This window comes from Mustela nivalis (genome assembly GCF_964662115.1).
Source record: "Mustela nivalis genome assembly, chromosome: 9".
Lineage (NCBI taxonomy): Eukaryota > Metazoa > Chordata > Mammalia > Carnivora > Mustelidae > Mustela > Mustela nivalis.
In genome coordinates, this window is record NC_139028.1 from 116,017,157 (window position 1) to 116,035,655 (window position 18,499).

The following is an 18,499-nucleotide window of genomic DNA, read 5'->3' on the forward strand; positions in this document are numbered from 1 at the left end:
ACCCAGGATCGTGACCTGAGTCGAAGAAGACAGGCTTGACCGACTGAGCCGCCCAGGTGCCCCTCAGGCCTGGTTTACAGACGGTTCTGGGTGTGGGCTGGCTCTAACCAAAAGTGGACCATGGGTGGTGTTACAGCCCCTTTTCCAGAATGGTTCTTTTTTTTTTTTTTTTTTTTAAAGATTTTGTTTATTTATTTGACAGACAGAGATCACAAGTAGGCAGAGAGGCAGGTAGAGAGAGAGAGGAGGAAGCAGACTCCCCGCTGAGCAGAGAGCCTATACGGGGCTCGATCCCAGAACCCCAGGACCATGACCTGAGCTGAAGGCAGAGGCTTTAACCCACTGAGCCACCCAGGCGCCCCACCAGAATAGTTCTTTTCCAGAGTGGCTCTTGGGCATAAGCTAAGCTGACGGTTGGGATGGGCAGGACGGCTCGGCCCCCGTTACCGACGTGGAAGCAGGCAGGCGTGGTTAAGTGCTGAGCCCAGGATCACTGGCTGTCCGAGGTCACCGGCAGGCTGGGCGGGAAGCTCAGCTTCTTGCTCCCCGTGTCACGTGGAGGCCACACTGGCTGCCAAAGCGGCCCTGCTCTGGCTGCCCCGGCCTCACCTGTGTGTGCCGGCAGGCTGGGGCTGGCTGTGGGGCTGGTGTCTGCGGGGCCGCCTGCTCGCCTGCTCACCCCCTGCCCCTCTTGCAGAGCTACCTGGTTGGGTGGGCCCAGTTCCGGACGAACCCCTGGCTGCTGGCCTACCTCGTGGTGCTGGTCGTGTCTCTCACGGACTGGATCGTGTCGCTGAGTCTGCTTTGCCAGGAGGTAGGTGGTGCTGTGGCTTGGGGTGAGGAGCGGGGAGCTCTGGGCGGCCTGCCCCCTGCCCTGCTCTGCCCGCCCTCGCAGCCCTCCAGTCAGCCATCGGGCCGTGGGGTCGTGTCCCATCTTGCAGAAGGAAGCACTGAGGCCTGGGGAGGGCACAAGGACCCCTGATTCCCGCCTCACCATGTTCCAGCTCCGCTCCTCCACCGGCTGGGTCCCCTGCCGCCCCGGGGCCTTGCCCTGGCCACGTGCCCAGACCTCTGGGAGTGCCGCAGTGGGAGAGTCCATGTAGCCGAGTGCCCCGTCCTGCCCCCCACCCAGATGCACTGCCCAGTGACTGGATAGGACAGAAGCGGGGAGACTTGGTATGGGGACATCCGTGTCCATCAGGAACAGTTGGGCACACGAGCCTGTCAGGTGCTTTAGCCAAGAGAGTTTGTATAGAAGCTTACACAGGCGTTGAGTAACCCACAGAGCAGAACGGGGGTGGGGCGGAAGCTGCAGGAAGCTCAGGGGAGGGGCCCCCAGAACCGGGGCCCCGCCCTCCAGGCCCTGGAGCCGGGCAGAGCACCCAGATCCTACCGGAGACCGCAGGAAAGGGAGGCTGGCATGGGCACTGCCCTAGGGCCAGCAAGGAGACGGAGGGCAGTGGCGTGTCCCCCTCTGGCCTCCCAGCCTCTCCCTGGTGCCCTCACTGGCAGGAGTGAGCGGGCTGCGAAGGGAAACAGAGCTGCCGGCAGGGTGGCCGCTCAGTGTCCGCCTCCCACTTCCTCGCAGGAAAGAGCTCTGTGAACGTGCAAACCCATGTCTGTGCAACAGGCAGGGGAGGCCGCGCGCAGCCTCGGGTTTGTGTTGTTGCTGGTTGTGGCCCTGACGGATCCTTCTGGGTTCCTCCTGCTCAGGCTCCCCGTGCCCTTGGCCGCAGCCAGCTCCCTGCTCCTGTGGCTTCTTACCCTCGAACAGGGACCCAGACCTTCGTACCTGGCCGGTCTGTGGCTTCAGGGGTCCTGTTTTTGGAGTCTTGGAGTTTTCCAATAGTTTTTCTCCTGGCTGTGCCTCGAGCCCCAACCCAGACCTCCCCGCGCCTCATGCAGCAGCACTGTCCTTGGCAGTGGGAGTGGTGCTCCCCCCGCCACCGGCATCCCACCGTGCTTTTCATGACTCTTACGGCACGTCTGTCCACGGGGTGGCCATTTCCAGAGCAGCAGGGCACTGGACTGTGGCTGCGGAGTGGAGGATGGCCGTTCTGTTCTGTCCTGGTACTCGGAGCCTCTGGTGCACATCCTGGGGCCACCGGGCGCTGCCTCCCAGGGCTGGTGTCCCTGAGCCCACCTCATGCCATCAAACCCTTCGGGGTGGGGCGGTGTAAGCCGGGGAGTGCCGTGGGCTGGTTGGAAGCCGCATGGCCCCTGAGACTCAAGTAGTGGTCTTGGGGCACTCCCAGGCAGGGCCCTAACCCGCATGCCTGCTGTCCAGTGAGGACAGATCGGCACCCTGCCCAGGGAAGGGGCCCATTGCGGTCACCGGCCCAGCTGCCACGGCCACATTGGGGTGGGTGAGCAGAACTGGGCTCTGCTTCTAGAGGGCAGGCCGTCCGTGGTGGCCTTCGGGGCAAAGGCTCGGACATTACAGGACATGTCGTTTTGTCTTGTGGGCGTTCCCTCTGTCCGTCCACGCACACACTTCTCAGACCTTTCCCCACTGTTCAGGTCTGTTCTTTCTGTGCCCTGACCACCCCACGGGAGTTGTTCTCTTTCTCAGTACGGACAGGCTGGACCCTAACCCGCTAAAATGCTTCTCTTCAGCACCCCCTGTGGCGGTTCTCCTGATGGAGGCCATAGCGCCACACACGGTCCCCTTCTGGGTGGGGTCAGCATGTCACCCAGAACTGTCCATGGACCAGGTCTGCGGTCCTTCCCTGTGGCCAGCTGGCTGGTCCTAAGGAACTCCTCACGGGCACCAGGGGAGGGAGGGTGCAGACGGACTGGGGGCCTCCCCCCCCCGCTCCAGCCTGGTCTCTCTGTTTCTACCTTGTAGCCCGGAGGTCAGATTACGTGGGGTCTACCGGTCACTGGGTAGGCCGTGGTCACGACTCTTTTCTCGTGGGAGGCGAGGCATCTGCCGGTTCGTTGGCGGGCTGTGACTCTGGAGGCCTCGTCAGGGGCTTCCCTGGCGCTGGGCCAGCTGCTCATCAGTGTTGAGTCCTGCGGCTGTCCCTCCCCGTCCTTCATAAAGGTCACACATCCCTGTGTCCATGACCCTGATGTGGCCCCAGCATGGGGAGGGCTCTTGGGAGGTGCGAGCTGCACCCTGGACTGTGATTACAGGCGAGGGTCCAAGACCCTGGGTGTGGGTGCCAGTAGGACCTTCAGCTGCCGCTTGGCCTAGGGAGGTGGCCGAAACTCAGGATATGGTTGCTGAGACAAGGTTCCATCCAGCGGCCGTGCGCAGGTCATGGGTGAGCTGGGGACGCTGGTTCCTCAGCCCACGGGCATAGGGGGGCAGTGGGCAGAGCCCGGAGTGTCCGTTTATTGATGTTACCTGGGGCTTTCTGGTCCTGTGCTGAGAGTGGGGCCCCCTTCTGACCATGTGTGTGGCCCAGGGAGGTTGAGTCAGGCCTTGGGCTCCCGTATCCTGTGGACGACCTGGAGGGTCTGCCGTGTGCCCCTGCTGGTGGGACCTCGTTCTCTTGAGAGAGAGCCCTCCAGAATGAGGAAACCCCAGGTACGTCGTGGCATCTGGAGGGCCATGGGTGCTGTGCTGGAGGGGGTGGCGTTTGCGCTGGCCTGGGACGGACGAGGACAGTTTGCTCGCTGAGCAGGGGTGGCCTGAGGGCTGCAGGCAGTGGGACGGCGGTGGCGGCCCCTGGACGGGCCAGAGTGAACCTGCGGGCCAGTCCTTCGGCCTTGCACAGGGCGGGACGCGGTCAGCTGGGCTTCTACGACAAGATGCACAGAGATTTAATGTGACACTTCAAACCACGCGGCCGAGGCGATGGGGTGATTGTGAGAGAGGTGTTAACGTCTTCATATGGAAGGGACGAATTGCCAAAAAATCACAAAAAGCAAATAACCACGTGGCTTGACAAGTTCCCCAAGGCGAGAGGCCACAGAGGGGAGGAAGGGGCGCTGGGGGTCAGCACTCGGGGGTCAGGTATGGGGAGCCGGCTGGAGGCGTTGGGCAGACCCGGGCCCAGAGGTCACTGAGGCTGGGGCCAGCTTCCCGGACAGGAGGACCGGCTGCGGCAGGGGTGGGGGCGTGGGGGGCAGGGTCTTAGAATGGGTGGTGTGTTGGCTAGTGGAGGAGGAGGGACGCCTGAGGGAAGTGCTTGAGAGGGCTGGGGTGTCCTGCGGGCAGTGGGCGTGGGGGGCTCCCCTGCTTCGGACGGGAAGGAAGAGGGAAGGGGGCCACCGGGGCCTGTGCGTGTGCATGTGTGTGTGTGTGTGCGTGTGCACATGCCTGCCTGCAGTGCGTGTGCGTGTGCATGTGCCTGCCTGCGTACGTGTGCGTGTGCCTGCCTGCATGTGCATGTGTGTGTGTGCCTGCCTGCATGCGTGTGCGTGGAGGTGTGCGTGTGCAGGGCATGCCCGCGGGGCGTGTGTGCTTGTGGAGGGCGTGCGTGTGTGTGTGTGTGTGTGTGTGTGCTGGGGCTGCAGGGTGCAGGGTGTGGCCTGGTGGCCGTGTGTGCGGGAGGGAGCAGGCCGCAGAACGGGTGGGGCGGGGGAGGAGCCAGGAGCGTGGAGCAGTCCCCCACCTCCACCCCGTGGGACAGACAGCTTTGTGGGGCGGTGTGGAGCCCCCCATGGCGCTGCAGGGCTGATGGGAGCTGGGTGGCCCGTTGGCAGGGATTGGGGGAGGCTGCGGAGTGGGAGTTGGGGAGCACGGAGGAGGGGGCCTGGGGCCTGGAGCGGCTGGCCGGGAGGGGTCTGAGTGGGTCTGGGGGGCCCCTCGCAGGTCGGGTCTCGGGCCTGGGTGCAGAGCCGCTTCCCGCTGTCTTGCAGCGGCTGCGGGTCCGCAGGCTCCTGCGGCCGTTCTTCCTGATGCAGAACTCGTCCATGATGAAGAAGACGCTCAAGTGTATCCGGTCGTCGCTGCCGGAGATGGCCAGGTGGGCGCTCCGTGCCGGCGCTCCCGGTGCTGCCGTCGGGGGTCTGGGACTGCGGCCTGGGGCACGACTGGCCCCAGCCTTGGAGGCCAGGGAGTGGGTTTCCGGGGCCCTCCTGGCAGCCTCTCCGCGGTCTGGGACCCGCCTGACGGCTGTAGGGCCCTGCGGGTGCTCCCTGGCCGTCCCCGCTGGGGCCGTGACCCCCTCCCCCCACTCTCCTCCCATCCTTCCCCCCCCCGCCCCCGCAACCTGCCTCCCTTCTCTGTCCCCTGGCCTCCCTCTGCCTCCGGTCCGGTCCGCTTCCCCCGGTGGCTCACGGGGCTGGCCCTCGCTCTCCAGCCCAGGTGGCTGGATGTGGCCGTCCCCTCTGAGAGTCCAGGGGTCCTTGGACCACCAGACCCGAGGGTACCGATGGTCCCTGCCGGGGAAAGCGCTCCCTAAGGACAGGACCGGTAGTGAGCACAGGTCAGGCTCGGGGGCAGGGAGCTCCCTGAGTGCTCGGGTGGCTGTCCCTAGACCCCATCCCGCTGGGTGCGCGGGGCGTGGGTCCCGTCTGAGCGCCTGCGCCTCCCCAGTGTCCTGCTGCTGCTGGCGCTGCACCTGTGTGTCTTCACCATGTCCGGGATGCTGCTCTTCACAGGCGAGAAGGTACCGTGTTCCACTCTGTTTGCGCCGGGAGCCCAGGGCTTTGATGGACGGGTCGGCCTTGTCCTCCAGGTAGCTGTTGGGCCTGCAGAGCTGGCGGACTGGTTAGGCCACCTGCCCTGGCCTCGTAACGGGGGTTGGCGGTGGTCCACCTAGACCCCAGGTGTCTCTTCAAAGGGCCAGTCTTCATGTGCCTGTCACCATGGCCTCTCGGGCTCAGGGCTGGGCGGCCTGGCTGCTGCTCCCTCTCCTCTCTCCTCCCCTCCCTGCCCCGTTGCTGACCCAGATTTCTCTATACCCGTTAGGTGGAGGCCCCCTCAGACTGGCGCTGGGGGCCACTGGGTGGGCTGTGCCACCGTCCGCCCCACGGCGCCCGTCTCCCTTCTCCGGCTGCGGGCTTTTGTCCAGCCCCAGGCCCCCTTCCCTTCCCACTTCTGCTTCTCGGCTCCCCAGCGGCTTGTTGCCGTGTGGAGGTGTCTGCCGCCTCCCACCCCGGTCCCCGCACGCCATGCGTCTGTGGTCCAGTGTGTCTTACCTCATGGCCTGGCCAGGGTCATGGTCGTCCTCGGGGTGGAGCTGTCCCGCATCTCTGTCCTGGGTGTGGCCGAGGGTCAGCTAAGGCCAGTTTCTGTGGAGTTTGTGGCGGTATTCGGGGGCTCGGACTGTCCTGTCCGTGAGGACTGGAGACTGTCCTGATTTTGGGAGAGCTGGAGCTCCCGTGTGTGCGCACGCGCGCGTGTGCATGTTTGCACGCGCGCGTGTGCATGTTTGCACGTGCCTGTGTCCATAAGTATCTTTTGAGTGTGTCCGTGTTTGTGTAATTGTGTGTGCTGTGTGTCTCTACCTGGGTGTGTGCTGTGTGTGTGTGTGTGTGTGTGGTCATGTCGTTAACCGGGTGTGCCGTGTCTCTGTGTATGCTCCAGCCGGGGTGGCTGAAGGCTTTTCCCCGTGGTTCTGAGCAGACCGGCTTCGTGGGCCCGTGGCCTGTGGATATGCAGCCGCCCTGGGCACTGGCTCTTGGGCCCAGAGGCCCTGAGTTAGGCTCCGTCTGGCCACGAGTGCAGAGTCTGCTGGGAGGTGACGGGAGGTGCAGGTCAGGGTGCACCCCAGGTGCTGGGGTGCTGACCCCACGGTGGCTGGAGCTCTGCCGGCCGCAGGCCGTGGCTTTTGGGGGACAGAGGCCCGACAGCCCACACAGCTGCCCCGTTTGTTCTCAGCAGGGCGATGGGCAGGACCGGGAGAGGCTGATCTACTTTCGCAACCTGCCGGAGGCTCTGACCTCCCTCCTGGTGCTGCTGACCACGGCCAACAACCCCGACGGTGTGTGGGGGGGGCGCGGGGCCCGGGGCTGGGGGGATGAGGTGAACCCGGAGCCTCGGCGCGGGGCTCTGGGAGGCCGGAGCGCATCGGGCTTCTCTGACGCTGGGTGGAGCGTGGAAGGGACGTCGGGTTCTGTCCCTCGCTCATGCCTGGTTTTTCTTCCCGTTTGTCTTTTCCCTTCTCCTTCCGCCTCTTCCCTTCTCCTCCCACTTCAGCTCCTTGCTCGCTCCCTCTGCCTCCCGCTCTGCTCCCTGCACCTTGTCTTCCCCGACTCCTGTGTCCACGGAGAAGCTGAGAATGAGCGCGGTGACAAGTGCCGCGCTTGGCGGGTTCCCTGGTGGCTTCCTCTTTGAGGCCCAGCCACCGTCCCTGCCGCCGCTCAGGCGTGGCCGTGGGGTACAGCTCGTCCCTGAGGTGACAGGCCCTGGGTGTTTGGTGGCTGTGGTGCTCACGTTTGGGGCTGCTGCTGGGGCAAGGGTGGTGGCCAGGATGGGGTGCTGCGGGCCTCTAGGGCCCGGCTGTGGCCTGGCCGCCCTGGCTGGTGACTTCCGTCTTGGGCTGATGCCCCCGTCACGGAGCCCTTCCCGGGAGGGCAGCCCCCAGCTTCCACGCCCAGGGAGAGCTGTGCGGCGGGACCCTGAGCGTTGTCCCCCCATGTCCTGTGAGTCGTAGCAAGTCACCCAAGGGAGAGCTGAGCTTCCGCGAGTGGGGAGTTCCCAGGGAAGCGGGTTTCAGCTTCGTGCAGGGGAGGAGCAGCCTCGGAAAGGAGCGCGTTCCCCCCCGGCGGCAGGGGTGTGTGCGCAGAGGTTGGCATTCGGAGGGGAGCCAGAGCCCCCCGTCTGCTGAGGGCATGTGGTGGGGCCGTGATGAGGTCAGAGCGAGGCCGAGCTTGTGAGCATGTTTCTGTTTCTCCGTTTTCTTCACAGTTATGATTCCTGCATATTCCAAGAACCGGGCCTACGCCATCTTTTTCATAGTCTTCACCCTGATAGGTGAGTTCGGACAGACTTGAGGGGTCACTCGGGACGAGATCCTGTCCCTCGTGGCAAGATCCCGAGTGTAGCATTCCCGGCCCTGTGTGCCCTCCCGACCCTCAGTCTCCGCCACAGTGTGTCGTCTCTGACCACGTGACTTCACCTGAGCGTGTCCTCCTGTGACTTCTCTTCAGCCGCCTTCATTGCTGACCTGGCTTTACTTTGCCTTCCCGACCGTGTGACCGCGCTTCCGCGTGTCCTTCCCGACCGTGTGACCGCGCTTCCGCGTGTCCTTCCCGACCGTGTGACCGCGCTTCCGCGTGTCCTCCCCGACCGTGTGACTTTACCTCAGCGCTCCCTGCTGACCGCACTTCAGCGCCCTCCCGACCCTGTGACCTGTGCTCTCTGACCTGTGACTTCTCCTCAGCGTGGCCCACCTCGTGGTTTTCAGTCGTGACCACGGATGGCCTCTGTCCTCGGTGCCCGTGGCTGGGCAGGCCCGATGGCCGCATGTTCATTAGACGGGGACGGGGAGGCCCGCGTGTTGACTGGTGCGCCCCAGGCCCCTGGCAGGAGTGGTGGCCTCTCCCTGCCCTGGGCCCCTGGGTGTCCCCCACCCCTGCCCTGGGCCCCTGCAGCTGCTGCTCCTTCCAGACTCGGCCCCCCCATCGGTGGTGGTCCCCACTGACTGGCTTTTTCCACTCGAAGGGAGCTTGTTTCTGATGAACCTGCTGACGGCCATCATCTACAATCAGTTCCGGGGCTACCTCATGGTGAGCCGGGCTGCTGTCCCTGCGGCTCCGGGAGGAGCGGCCCCGGAGGCCAGGCGGGCCACGACCAGCGGGGCGGCCCCGCGGTGAGGGGTGGCTGGGTGGCGGCCAGGCCCCTGAGGAGCCGGGGTGCGCGGGGGTGTCCGGGGGTGTCCCGTGGTGTCCGGCTCCCTCCTTTGGGGAGTCCCGTGGGCCGTGAAGTGTCGGGCCGTCCCCCGGGGCCTGCGGGGCGAGGGCTGCTCCCTCGGGGCACGGGGCGGGGGTGAGCGGCCAGGGCAGGCCCGGCCCCGCCGCTCAGAGCCCTTGTCCTCGCAGAAGTCCTTCCAGACCTCGCTGTTCCGGAGGCGGCTGGGAGCGCGGGCCGCCTACGAGGTGCTCTCCTCCGTGACAGCAGAGGGAGAAGCCCACCCCCGAGAGTGAGTGCCGGGGCTCCCGGGCGCCCTGCCTGAGCCGGGGTGAGGGGGCTGCTGGGAGGGGCCGTCGGATGCTCCGCACGGCGTTTCCGGGCAGCGTGTCTGCCGAGCCCCCCGTGGCCGCTGCCTGACGCGAGCGCTGCCTTGGACTCGCGAGGACGCTGCATCCCTGGTGCTGCAGGGCTCTGTCGCCCTCCGGGGTGACTCGCTTGTATTCCCGACCCCTGGAGACTGTGGGCTGCTGAGGGCCGCAGGGCCTGCGCCGGGGGCGGAACTGGTGGGGCCAGTCAGTGGACGGCGGCCGCCTGCGTGGCCCGTGAGCCGCCCCGGCCTGTCGCCGTCATGCCCTGCGCCTCTGCTGAGCGCCAGCGCGCTCCTCTGGAAGGCGGGACAGGGTCGCCTGGGCACTGCGGATGACGGGACGACGGACGCGCGTGTGGCGGGCCTCACAGAGGCCCTCGTCCGTGCTGCCTGCCGCGCGGCTCCAGCCAGAGTTGGGGGCGCTGCGGTGTGCTGAGCTGGCGGGGCTCACTGGGGTGCGGGTGTCTTTTCCCCAGCGTCGGGGTGCGGCCCCGGGACTTCCTGCAGGTGCTTCAGCGAGTCCAGCTGGACGGCTCCCACACCCAGGCCGTCATGGAGGTATTCGGGCCCCCCCTTCCCCCGGCCCTCCCTAGCCCGTGCTTCCGAGCTCCGCCTAGAGGTCCCCTGGGCCACCAGCTCCCTTTCACCACCGGGGTGTCGTTTCAGATCCGCCGGGGCTGGTCTGGGCCGGGTGGGGCTGGGACGCGGCGCCGTCCTGTCCCGGGCCCGCCGTCCTGTCGCGGGCCCGCCGTCCTGTCCCGGGCCCGCCGTCCCCCGGCCCGGCTGACTGGGTGTGTTTCCCTCCTCTGCAGAAGGTGCGCTCCTACGGTGGCGACCTGCTGTCAGCCGGCGAGTTTCAGAAACTCTTCAATGAGTTCGACAAAAGAGTGATTAAAGAGGTAACCGGGGCCAGGCCACGTGGGGTGAGTGGGGAAGGTTGCAGAACCTGTTGGCTTCGATCCCTCGGGTGACTCTTAGTGACCAGTGCCAGGACCCGCCTCCCCAGGAATTCCAGCCCCTGGGATGGTAGACAGCTCTTGGAAGCCGGGCGGTCTTGTCAACCGTATGCACTTCACAGACCACAGGGACTGCCTGGGCCAAGTCTGACCCAGAGGAACTGTCCACACGGTTTTCCTTGTCTTCATGACAGACTCTTACCTGCTTCCGTGTGTCCTTCCCCAGGACGGTCCAAGTTTGTCTAAAGCCTTTGTTTTGGTCCTTGACACCGATTTGTCAAGTCCCCAGGTGGCCCTTGGCATCCAGCTCAGCCCTGTGTCCACTGAGAGCCCTGTTCCGGGTTAAGCTTTCAGTCACTGTCCCATACTCCTTCTCAAACGCTTTGTGTCGTGTGGGAAATGCTTGGCATATATTCAGATGGTGGCTGCGGGTTCTGTCGTGGTTTACGTGGCGGTCCGTGGCCAGTTAGAGTCTCTCTAGTTCTCTCTGACGTTAAAAGATGACCGTGACGGACATCTAAGCGTGTGCGGCGAGTTCCGTGTTTGAGATTATTTTGTTGGGCTGGAAGACAGGGATAAGGGAGGAGGCAGGAAAGACGGAGTCCCAGAGTAAAGGCGGACGGGCCCTGCTGGGCAGCGGCCGCCGTGGCCCCCGCGGGCGCGCGCTGCTGAGCCCGTTTGTGTTTCCTCCCCAGCCCCCGCCGCGGCCCGAGTACCCGTCTCCCTTCCTGCGGAGGGCCCAGATCGTCTTCAGCCACCGCTACTTTGACTACCTGGGGAACTTCATCGCCCTTGGGAACCTCGTGTCCATTTCTGTGAGTGCGGGCCCACCCTCATGAGGACGCGGGAGGCGCCTCATTGCCCCTGCCCTGACCGTGGCCTTGGCACCCGGGCGCCGGGCCGGGCTGGCAAACCGCCTCCCGCTCTGGCTTTGCAGGTGTTCCTGGTGATAGATGCAGACGTGCTGCCCGAGGACCGAGACGACTTCGTCCTGGGGGTGAGCTCTGGGGACGTGTGGCTGGCAGGCGTTCGCCAGGGTGACGGGGAGTCAGCGGGAGCGAGAGGGCACAGCCTCCCCCTCCCCAGGGCCCTTGTGGTGCAGAGCCGCTCCTTCCACTGTGGGGAACCCCCACAGGACGGTGGAAGAGGTGGCCAGGCCCAGGAGGGGCTGGTGCGGCAGAGGCGGCAGGTGGGGCCGCTGGCGTCTTCCGGCTTTGTGTGGCCCTGGGATGGGGGCTCCCCCACCCGGTTGCTGCTGAGCCGGTTCTCAGCCCTTTCTGGAATGGCGAGCGCCCCTCCTAATGCTACAGTCTTTTCAAACTCCGTGAGAATGTAAAAACAGTGTTTTCATGTTGAATTTTAAGCAAGATAGCCCCAGTACCCCCACAGTACTCAGTGCCAGCACTCTAACAAAGCAGGTGTTTTATATATATATATATATATATATATATATATATATATATATATATAATTTATTTATTTTAAAAGATTTTATTTATTTATTTGACAGACAGAGATCACAAGTAGGCAGAGAGGCAGGCAGAGAGGGAGGGGGAAGCAGGGTCCCTGCCGAGCAGAGAGCCCGATGCGGGGCTCGATCCCAGGACCCTGAGATCATGACCTGAGCTGAAGGCAGAGGCTTAACCCACTGAGCCACCCAGGCGCCCCCAAAGCAGGTGTTTTAAAGTTTACTTTGACGAATGATCTTGTGAACAATTTTAAAACTGAAGAAAGTGAGTAAACGTTCTCTGATTACGTAGGAAAAAGCTTTTATCTGATATAGAGCTGACCCAGTGCGTCGTGCATATTAAACAGAGACTAGACTTCATCGTGGCTTCTAAATGGGAAAAATGCCTTTCCTGACCTGACGCTTGAAATTCCTTTGTCTTATCCTTCAAGTCCAGTTCTCAGCTTTCTTGTTTCCATTGTATTTCCTTCCTGGACGACACCGGCGGGCTTCTCAGGCACAGGAGAGGCGACTGGTTTTTATTCCTGATGAAGTCAAGTTGGATACAGTTGACTTATATCTTACCTGCTTTAACAGTAGTGGTTAAGCGCGGGGGTCGGCGTGATTGTGAGAGACGTGAATGCCGTGGGGGGTGTTGGGGTGCCTGTGTGGTTCCATCCTTTTCTGCCCCTGATAATAGCTCGTGATACGGGGTCAGGAATGTTCTTCCTGCCTTAACGGTGACCTTGTCACGGGTGTGAGTGAGGCAGCATGGAGAATGTGGAGTTTAGGCTGGATGGCGGGGTGACGTGACTGCAGCGGCCGTCTTGACACCACGTGGCCCTCCCATGGCTCTGTGCTCGCTGGGGGAGGGTGCCCGGAGGCTCCCAGTAAGGAGGGAGCCCCTCTGTATTTTACTGACTGGCTTCAAAGGGGATAGTGACACAGTGGTCTGTGGTGACCTTCAAAGCTAAGACCTCCTCTGCCCCCCCCCACCACCACCACCAGGGGCTGGGAGGACCCTGCTGAGAGCCAGGCGCACCCACCAGGGAGGCCACTGCCCATGTGCGCTGTTAGAGGTTGCCCCGATGTTCCCATGGAGAGTGGCCAGGAGGGGTCGGGACAGAGAACTGGGGGCGTGGGCTCGGGTGGCAGCCGAGATGTGGCCACACAGGGGCTGGTGGGGGGGTGGCGGGGGTGACCAGGCTCTGCAGGCCCAGAGGGGACGGAGGGCCAGGAGAGCGGCTGTGCCGGCGTGGGGTCACCGAGGGGAGGTTGGGGGCAGGGGGAGGTGGGTGCTGGAGGCGCCCCGTGGCGGGGAGGGCACGTGGAGGAGCAGCCCTAGGCGCCCCGAGGGGCCAGTGAGGGGCACGCGGGGGCCGGGCTGCCTGCTAGGTCCCTGTCTTCCTCTCAGATTCTCAACTGCGTCTTCATCCTTTACTACGTGCTGGAGCTGCTGCTGAAGGTGTTCGCGCTGGGCCTGCCGGGCTACCTGGCCCACTCCAGCAACGTGTTCGACGGCCTGCTCACCGTCGTCCTGCTGGTAAAGTCGGGGGCCGGCCGGGCCGCTGGCCTCCCCAGGCGGGCGGTGTGCTCTCCGCAGCTGGCTCTGCGCTGTGTCCATCTCAGGCTGTCCCTCGGGAGTGGAGGCCCCCAGGGATTTGGGCTCCTGCCTCCAGGGACAAGGGTCTTTCCCCAGTGTTAGCTGCGTGGTGGGCCGCCAGCGGGGGCCTGCAGGAGGCTGGGTTTCCGCGGCATCTGAGCGCGGTGGGGGCAGGCTGCCTGTCCCGCCCTGGAGCGGGGCCGGGAAGGAGCCCGGGGTCTTCACCTGCCGATCAGCCCCGGCAGCAGACCTAAGGATGGTGGGACCTTGGGGAGGACGGAGGGCGGAGGGCGGGGTGGGGGTGGGTCTTGGGCACCCCCCGAACCACGGGAGTGGAGGGTCACGTGCAGTGTGTGTGTCACGGCAGCCATCCTGATACGGTGTTTATTCGTGTTTGCTGTGGGCCCTTCGGGACAGGAGCAAAGACAGTCTGAGAGGAGAGCCTCCCGTTTGCCCTTGACCTGGGTCTCCCCCAGCCTTTCCGGTGTCGTGCCCTCGGGTGTGCGGGCCGCTGGGTCCCGAGACCTCGGTGTCTTTCTCAGCCACAGGAAGCCCCACATTTGGAACCTACCCATGGGGACAAGAACGGAGCTCTGACTTCCTCCCAGAGCCCTCTGGTGGGGAGTGGGTTACACACGAGCTGTAGAGTTTGATCGAAAGCCGCCCAGATAGGTGTTGCTGTAGCGATGCCTTCTTTTCTTTTGTAATTAAAGGTTTTGGAGATCTCAACTCTGGCTGTGTACCGATTCCCACACCCGGGCTGGTATGTGACTGGAGAGAACCGAGGGAGGCTGCAGCAACCAGCACCCCACCGAGGCCCCAGGGGAGGGTGGTCCACGGCCCGGGCGCCCCAATCTGCCTGCTTGTGCTGCTCAGCTCCAGGGCGAAGCCCCCGGGTGTTAGGAGGGCATACAGCTGGGTGCCTGGCCGGCCGAGGACTGTGGGAGCTGTCCCCTCCCCTCGCTCTTGGGAACAGGTCCTAAGTCGCCGTCAGAATGATAGCGTTCCCAGAGCTGGGACAGGCCTTTAGAGGGCAGCAGGCTCAGCCCCAGGACCAGGATGGAACATGCAACCCCGTGTCCCGGGCTGTGGAGACCCGCATCTTAGAGCCGGGGTGACTCCTGAGCGCTGGAACAGGGCTGGAGGCCGTGTCCTCTCCCACTCTGGGCTTGGGTTAAGTGCCCTGGAAGTTGGCAGGGACGGGGCTGCTGTGTGAGCCCCACTGCCTCCGCTTCTGGCCGCAGAGCCGTGCGGATGTCTGGGCCGGGGTCCCAGAGCGCCTCGAAGTGTGGCTTGTGGAGGCTGTCAGGAGGTGTTGCCCAGAACGCGGTGGTGCCAGCCAGTGGCCTTGCCGGCCCCGGGCATCCTGGCAGTCCTGGTGTCTTGGCAGGTCTGTGGGCTGCCTTCCTCCTAGTGGAGCAGCTGGAAAGTGCTGGAGACGGGGAGTGGGGCCAAGAGACTTGCTTTAGGGTCAGCGGGCCCAGGAAGGGTCTACGTGGGGCAGACAGGTCGGGCTGGACCTGCCCTTGGTGGTGTGGTGGGGCATGGTGGCCGCAGGGCCACCCTCCCGCATTTCTGAAACGCACAGGGAACCCACCGGGCGCATGCGGGGGTCCCAGGGGAGTGTTGTGCCGGGGGTGGGGGGCGGGGGCGGGTTTCCAGCTGGAGGGAAACAAGAGCTCGCCGAGCCCCTGAGGGACACCCGGAGGGGCCGGGTACGGGAGGGGGTCCCGGGATAGGGGATGCGGCTCAGGAGCCAGGGTCAGGCGACAGGGACAGGAGATGAGGTCAGAGGATAGGACCGTGGCTAGGGTCAGGGGTCAGCGCACCGGCTCCGGGACCAGCAGGACCTGGCACAAGCAGGACCTGAGCTGGGTGTCGCAGCGTTTGGAGCCTGAGTGCTCTCCTGGGTAAGACGACGAGGGGTGTGACAGCCCGGGCCATCCTGGGCCGGCAGGGGTGGCCGTCCAGGCTCTGCCCTGTGCCCGCGACAGAGGCCCGCCCCACCCCCACCCCCGCCCGCCACTTGCTCTCTGCATCTGTCTTTGTCTGAACACGCATCTCCCTGTCTTCCTACTGCCGGCGTCTCGAGGCTCTCCAACCCGTGTCCCGTGTGTCTCTCCAGGAAGCCAGAGACGCTGGGCCTGCTGTCACTGTGGGACATGGCCCGGCTGGTGAACTCACTCATCGTGGTCCGGTTCCTGCGCATCATCCCGAGCCTGAAGGTATGTGGGCGTCTGACCTCCCGGCTCCCACCCCTGCATTGCTCTGGAGAGTGGCTGGGCCTGGGCAGGGCCGAACTGAGACCAGGACGGTCCCCCTGGGCACCCTGGTCCCCTTGGGCTGTGTCCCCAGCCGTGTGCTGCTGCCGGGCGGTGCTGGAGGGCGGTGTGAGCCTGCGAACGGCCCAGCCCTGCTTGCCTGGACCAGGACAGGGAGGGCCGGCACGGGTGGCTGGGTGTGGGGCACCTTGGGCCGCCGTAGGGATAGCTCTGTGCTTTGAGGTCATCGCTGTTTGTGAGGGGTGGGGGCTGGAGCCCTTGGAGCCAGTGTGTTCCTGGGTTGCCTGAGGTTTCCAGGAGGCCACTGGTGTGGGCCTTTCGTGGCTTCTGGTACTGAGGGCCAAAGGCGAGATTGGCCCAGGCGCTCCTCTCCAGGTTCCCCAGTACGGGAGCGGGCGTGTGATTGGCTGGTGCCAGTCTGCTCGACTCCCAGTCCTGGTGGCTCGGGCCTGTCTGTAGGCCTCGTCACCTCCTCACGTGTCCACAGGGAGGGACACCAGCCTGAGGGGAGGGGAGCTCGGTGAGCAGGGCCTTTGGGCCTGGAGCCCAGCCAGCACAGAGGGAGAGTTCGCTCCTCCTGTCCGTTTTCCCAAGAACTTTTCTGGAGAGAGAAAGCCAAGGACATCAGACTTTTCTGTGTCCAGGTCCTTCCCCCGGGCTCGTCTGTCCTTCCTGGGAAGCTGCCCGCCTGTGCCATTGGGGCTCCCTGTTAGCTAGTGGGTCCTCCCGTCGCATGGTGGCCTGGCGGCCCTGGGTGTGGATGGGGGGGCCGTGCCCGGTCGTCGCGCACGCCACACCCCATGTGGTCCCACGTAAGCACACGCGGATGCACGTTCTCAGACGGCACCTGTCACCACGCGGACGTGAGCACACCTGCAGCGTCACCATAGACTCCAGCCTCATGCACACGCTGAACACGCACGTGAGCGTGTGCACAGTCCCACATGTACACACATGCAGAATGTACACATGCGCTGCCGTGCCCACACGCAACATGGACACACACGCACGTGGCTGTACACACACACGGTGACCCGTACGTCCACACGCACGTGCACACACGCTGGTTCCGGGTGTTGGCGTCTGGAGCAGTGGGCTGACGGGAAGGCCATTCTGGGGCTCAGGTTCCCGTGTCCGGGGAGCGGCCCTCGATAGCCGGGGTGCCTGGCTGGGTGTCTGAGCCCCTTCCCAGGCCTGACCGCGGGTGAGCTGCACACCTCAGGTCTGCACTTCTTTGGAGTCTCCGGACCCGGGAGGCGCTAACCCAGCCTTCGCGGGCGCTTGGCAGTGTGACCTGAGCTCCCGCGTGTGCGGGCTTCGCCGAAGGGGCTGAGATTGAGACCGTCTGTGTCTGGGTGGACGGCGGTGTCTGTGTGCGGTGTATGTGAGTGTGTGCGGTGTGTGTCTGTGCCTCTGGAGGGATGGATGTGGGTGTGCGAGTGTGCAGGCGTGTTTGTGGGGGGCCGTGGGGTGCGCCTACATGTGTGAACGGGCGGCGGCTGACTGGCGAATGCATACGGGTGTGTGGGTTGTTAGTTCACTGGTGCTTTTCCGGGTCAGGGTAGTGGGCAGGGTTGGTGTCCCCTCAGTGGGGCCAGGAAGAATAGGGCCTGCCGTCCTGTTCTCAGCTAATGGCTGTGGTGGCCAGTACCATCCTGGACCTGATCAGAAACATGCGGGCTTTTGGCGGGATCCTGGTGGTGAGTCTGGCTGGTGGGCTCTGGCCAGTGGGGGGGTGCGGGCACGAGTGGAGCCGCCTGTGGGTTCCGGTGAGTCTGAGCCGAGGCTGGCTGGCCGCTCTGGAGGCCCTGTGTTAGGGCCCCTGGGTCCTTCCCCCTGGCCCGGGTTGTTCTCTGGCTTGCTTGGTGGTCGTGGCTCCTCCCTCCTTCCCTCTGGGGCTGGAGAGGGTACTCGGGAAGAGAAGCCCCAGCGTTCCCTTGAGGGGAGCAGGGCGGGGCACAGCGTCGAGGGCTGGGAACATGCTGCCCTGCGGGTCCGCCTGCGGGGGCCGCTGAGCAGGCCCGGCCCGCCCCCCAGGTGGTGTATTACGTGTTCGCCATCCTGGGCATCAGCCTGTTCCGCGGCGCCATCGTGGCTCCTGGAAACGGCAGGTGAGGTGGGGCCTGAACGTCCCAAGGGGAGAAGTGCCTCTTGGGGGTGTGGAGGGGCGTGGGGCGGGGTGGCGGTGTGGGGGTGTGGGGGTGGCTCCCTGGGAGCGGGGGTGTCTCCTAGTTCCTCTTCCTCTGTCTCCCCTCCTTCCCCGCCCCGCCAGATGCCCTCACCCAGCATCTCTACCAAGTGTTTCTGAAGCCTGTGGCGGCTCCCAGCCCTGCACACCCCAGGCCAGGCCACACGCTGGTGGAGGGGGGCCCGGAGCCAGACGTGGATCCCGCTGTCCCGAAGCTCTGTTTCCCACGCACGTCTGCAGCTCTCGGCTCCTGGCTGCTCTCACAGCACCTCCGGACGGGGGCCCCCTTTCCTCTCCGGCTTCTCCGGGCCCAGAGGGCTTCCAGCTGGGCAGGGGCTCAGGCAGGGCTGGGGCGCCGCGGGGTCCGTGTTCTGGTCCCCATCCCCGACCCAGCTTGCCATGTCCCCGCAGCCTGAGCCCTGACAACAGCTCGGCACCCTGCGGAAGCTTCGAGCAGCTGGAGTACTGGCCCAACAATTTCGATGACTTTGCGGTGAGCCCTGCACCCCCCGTCCTCGGTGCCCTTGCCCTCCTGTCGCCCTGTCCCGGCCCCCCTGGACCCCGTGTCTGCCGCCTCACAGGCTGCCCTCATCACTCTGTGGAACGTGATGGTGGTGAACAACTGGCAGGTGTTCCTGGATGCCTATCGGCGCTACTCGGGCCCGTGAGTGACCCCGCCCCGACCCTGCACAGTGTGTCCCCGGCCGGCACGGCCCTGCCCTGTCCCCGCTCAGTGTGACCCTGGCTGGCATGCCCCACCCTCTCCTCTGCACAATGTGACCCCACCCGGCACTGCCCTGCCCTGTCCCTGCGCAGTGTCACCCCAGCCGGCATGGCCCTGCCCCATCCTTACGCAGTGTGACCCCGGCCGGCACTCCCCTGTGCTGTGTCTGTGCAGTGTGAC

The 18,499-nt window shown here is 64.9% G+C and overlaps 1 protein-coding gene across 42 annotated transcripts in view; it reads left to right on the plus strand.

Moving 5' to 3' along the window:
- The window catches only part of TPCN2 (two pore segment channel 2), a 35,351-nt gene that overhangs the window by 6,067 nt on the left and 10,785 nt on the right, over window positions 1-18,499 (plus strand). For 13 of the 42 annotated variants that reach the window (XM_082748809.1, XM_082748812.1, XM_082748821.1 and 10 more), the window contains 18 exons: window positions 698-814; window positions 4,813-4,919; window positions 5,492-5,564; window positions 6,782-6,881; window positions 7,808-7,873; window positions 8,564-8,628; window positions 8,941-9,041; window positions 9,596-9,677; window positions 9,932-10,018; window positions 10,771-10,890; window positions 11,013-11,072; window positions 12,937-13,065; window positions 13,839-13,888; window positions 15,251-15,350; window positions 17,036-17,107; window positions 17,445-17,518; window positions 18,007-18,088; window positions 18,177-18,259. In XM_082748809.1, coding sequence (XP_082604935.1) covers window positions 698-814; window positions 4,813-4,919; window positions 5,492-5,564; window positions 6,782-6,881; window positions 7,808-7,873; window positions 8,564-8,628; window positions 8,941-9,041; window positions 9,596-9,677; window positions 9,932-10,018; window positions 10,771-10,890; window positions 11,013-11,072; window positions 12,937-13,065; window positions 13,839-13,888; window positions 15,251-15,350; window positions 17,036-17,107; window positions 17,445-17,518; window positions 18,007-18,088; window positions 18,177-18,259 — 1,568 coding nt within the window. Of the gene's footprint in view, window positions 1-697; window positions 815-4,812; window positions 4,920-5,491; window positions 5,565-6,778; window positions 6,882-6,918; window positions 7,296-7,807; window positions 7,874-8,563; window positions 8,629-8,940; window positions 9,042-9,595; window positions 9,678-9,931; window positions 10,019-10,770; window positions 10,891-11,012; window positions 11,073-12,936; window positions 13,066-13,838; window positions 13,889-15,250; window positions 15,351-17,035; window positions 17,108-17,444; window positions 17,519-17,679; window positions 18,089-18,176; window positions 18,260-18,499 lie in introns of those variants that run through there. The other 29 variants (XM_082748835.1, XM_082748807.1, XM_082748805.1 and 26 more) reach the window with 6 other exon arrangements.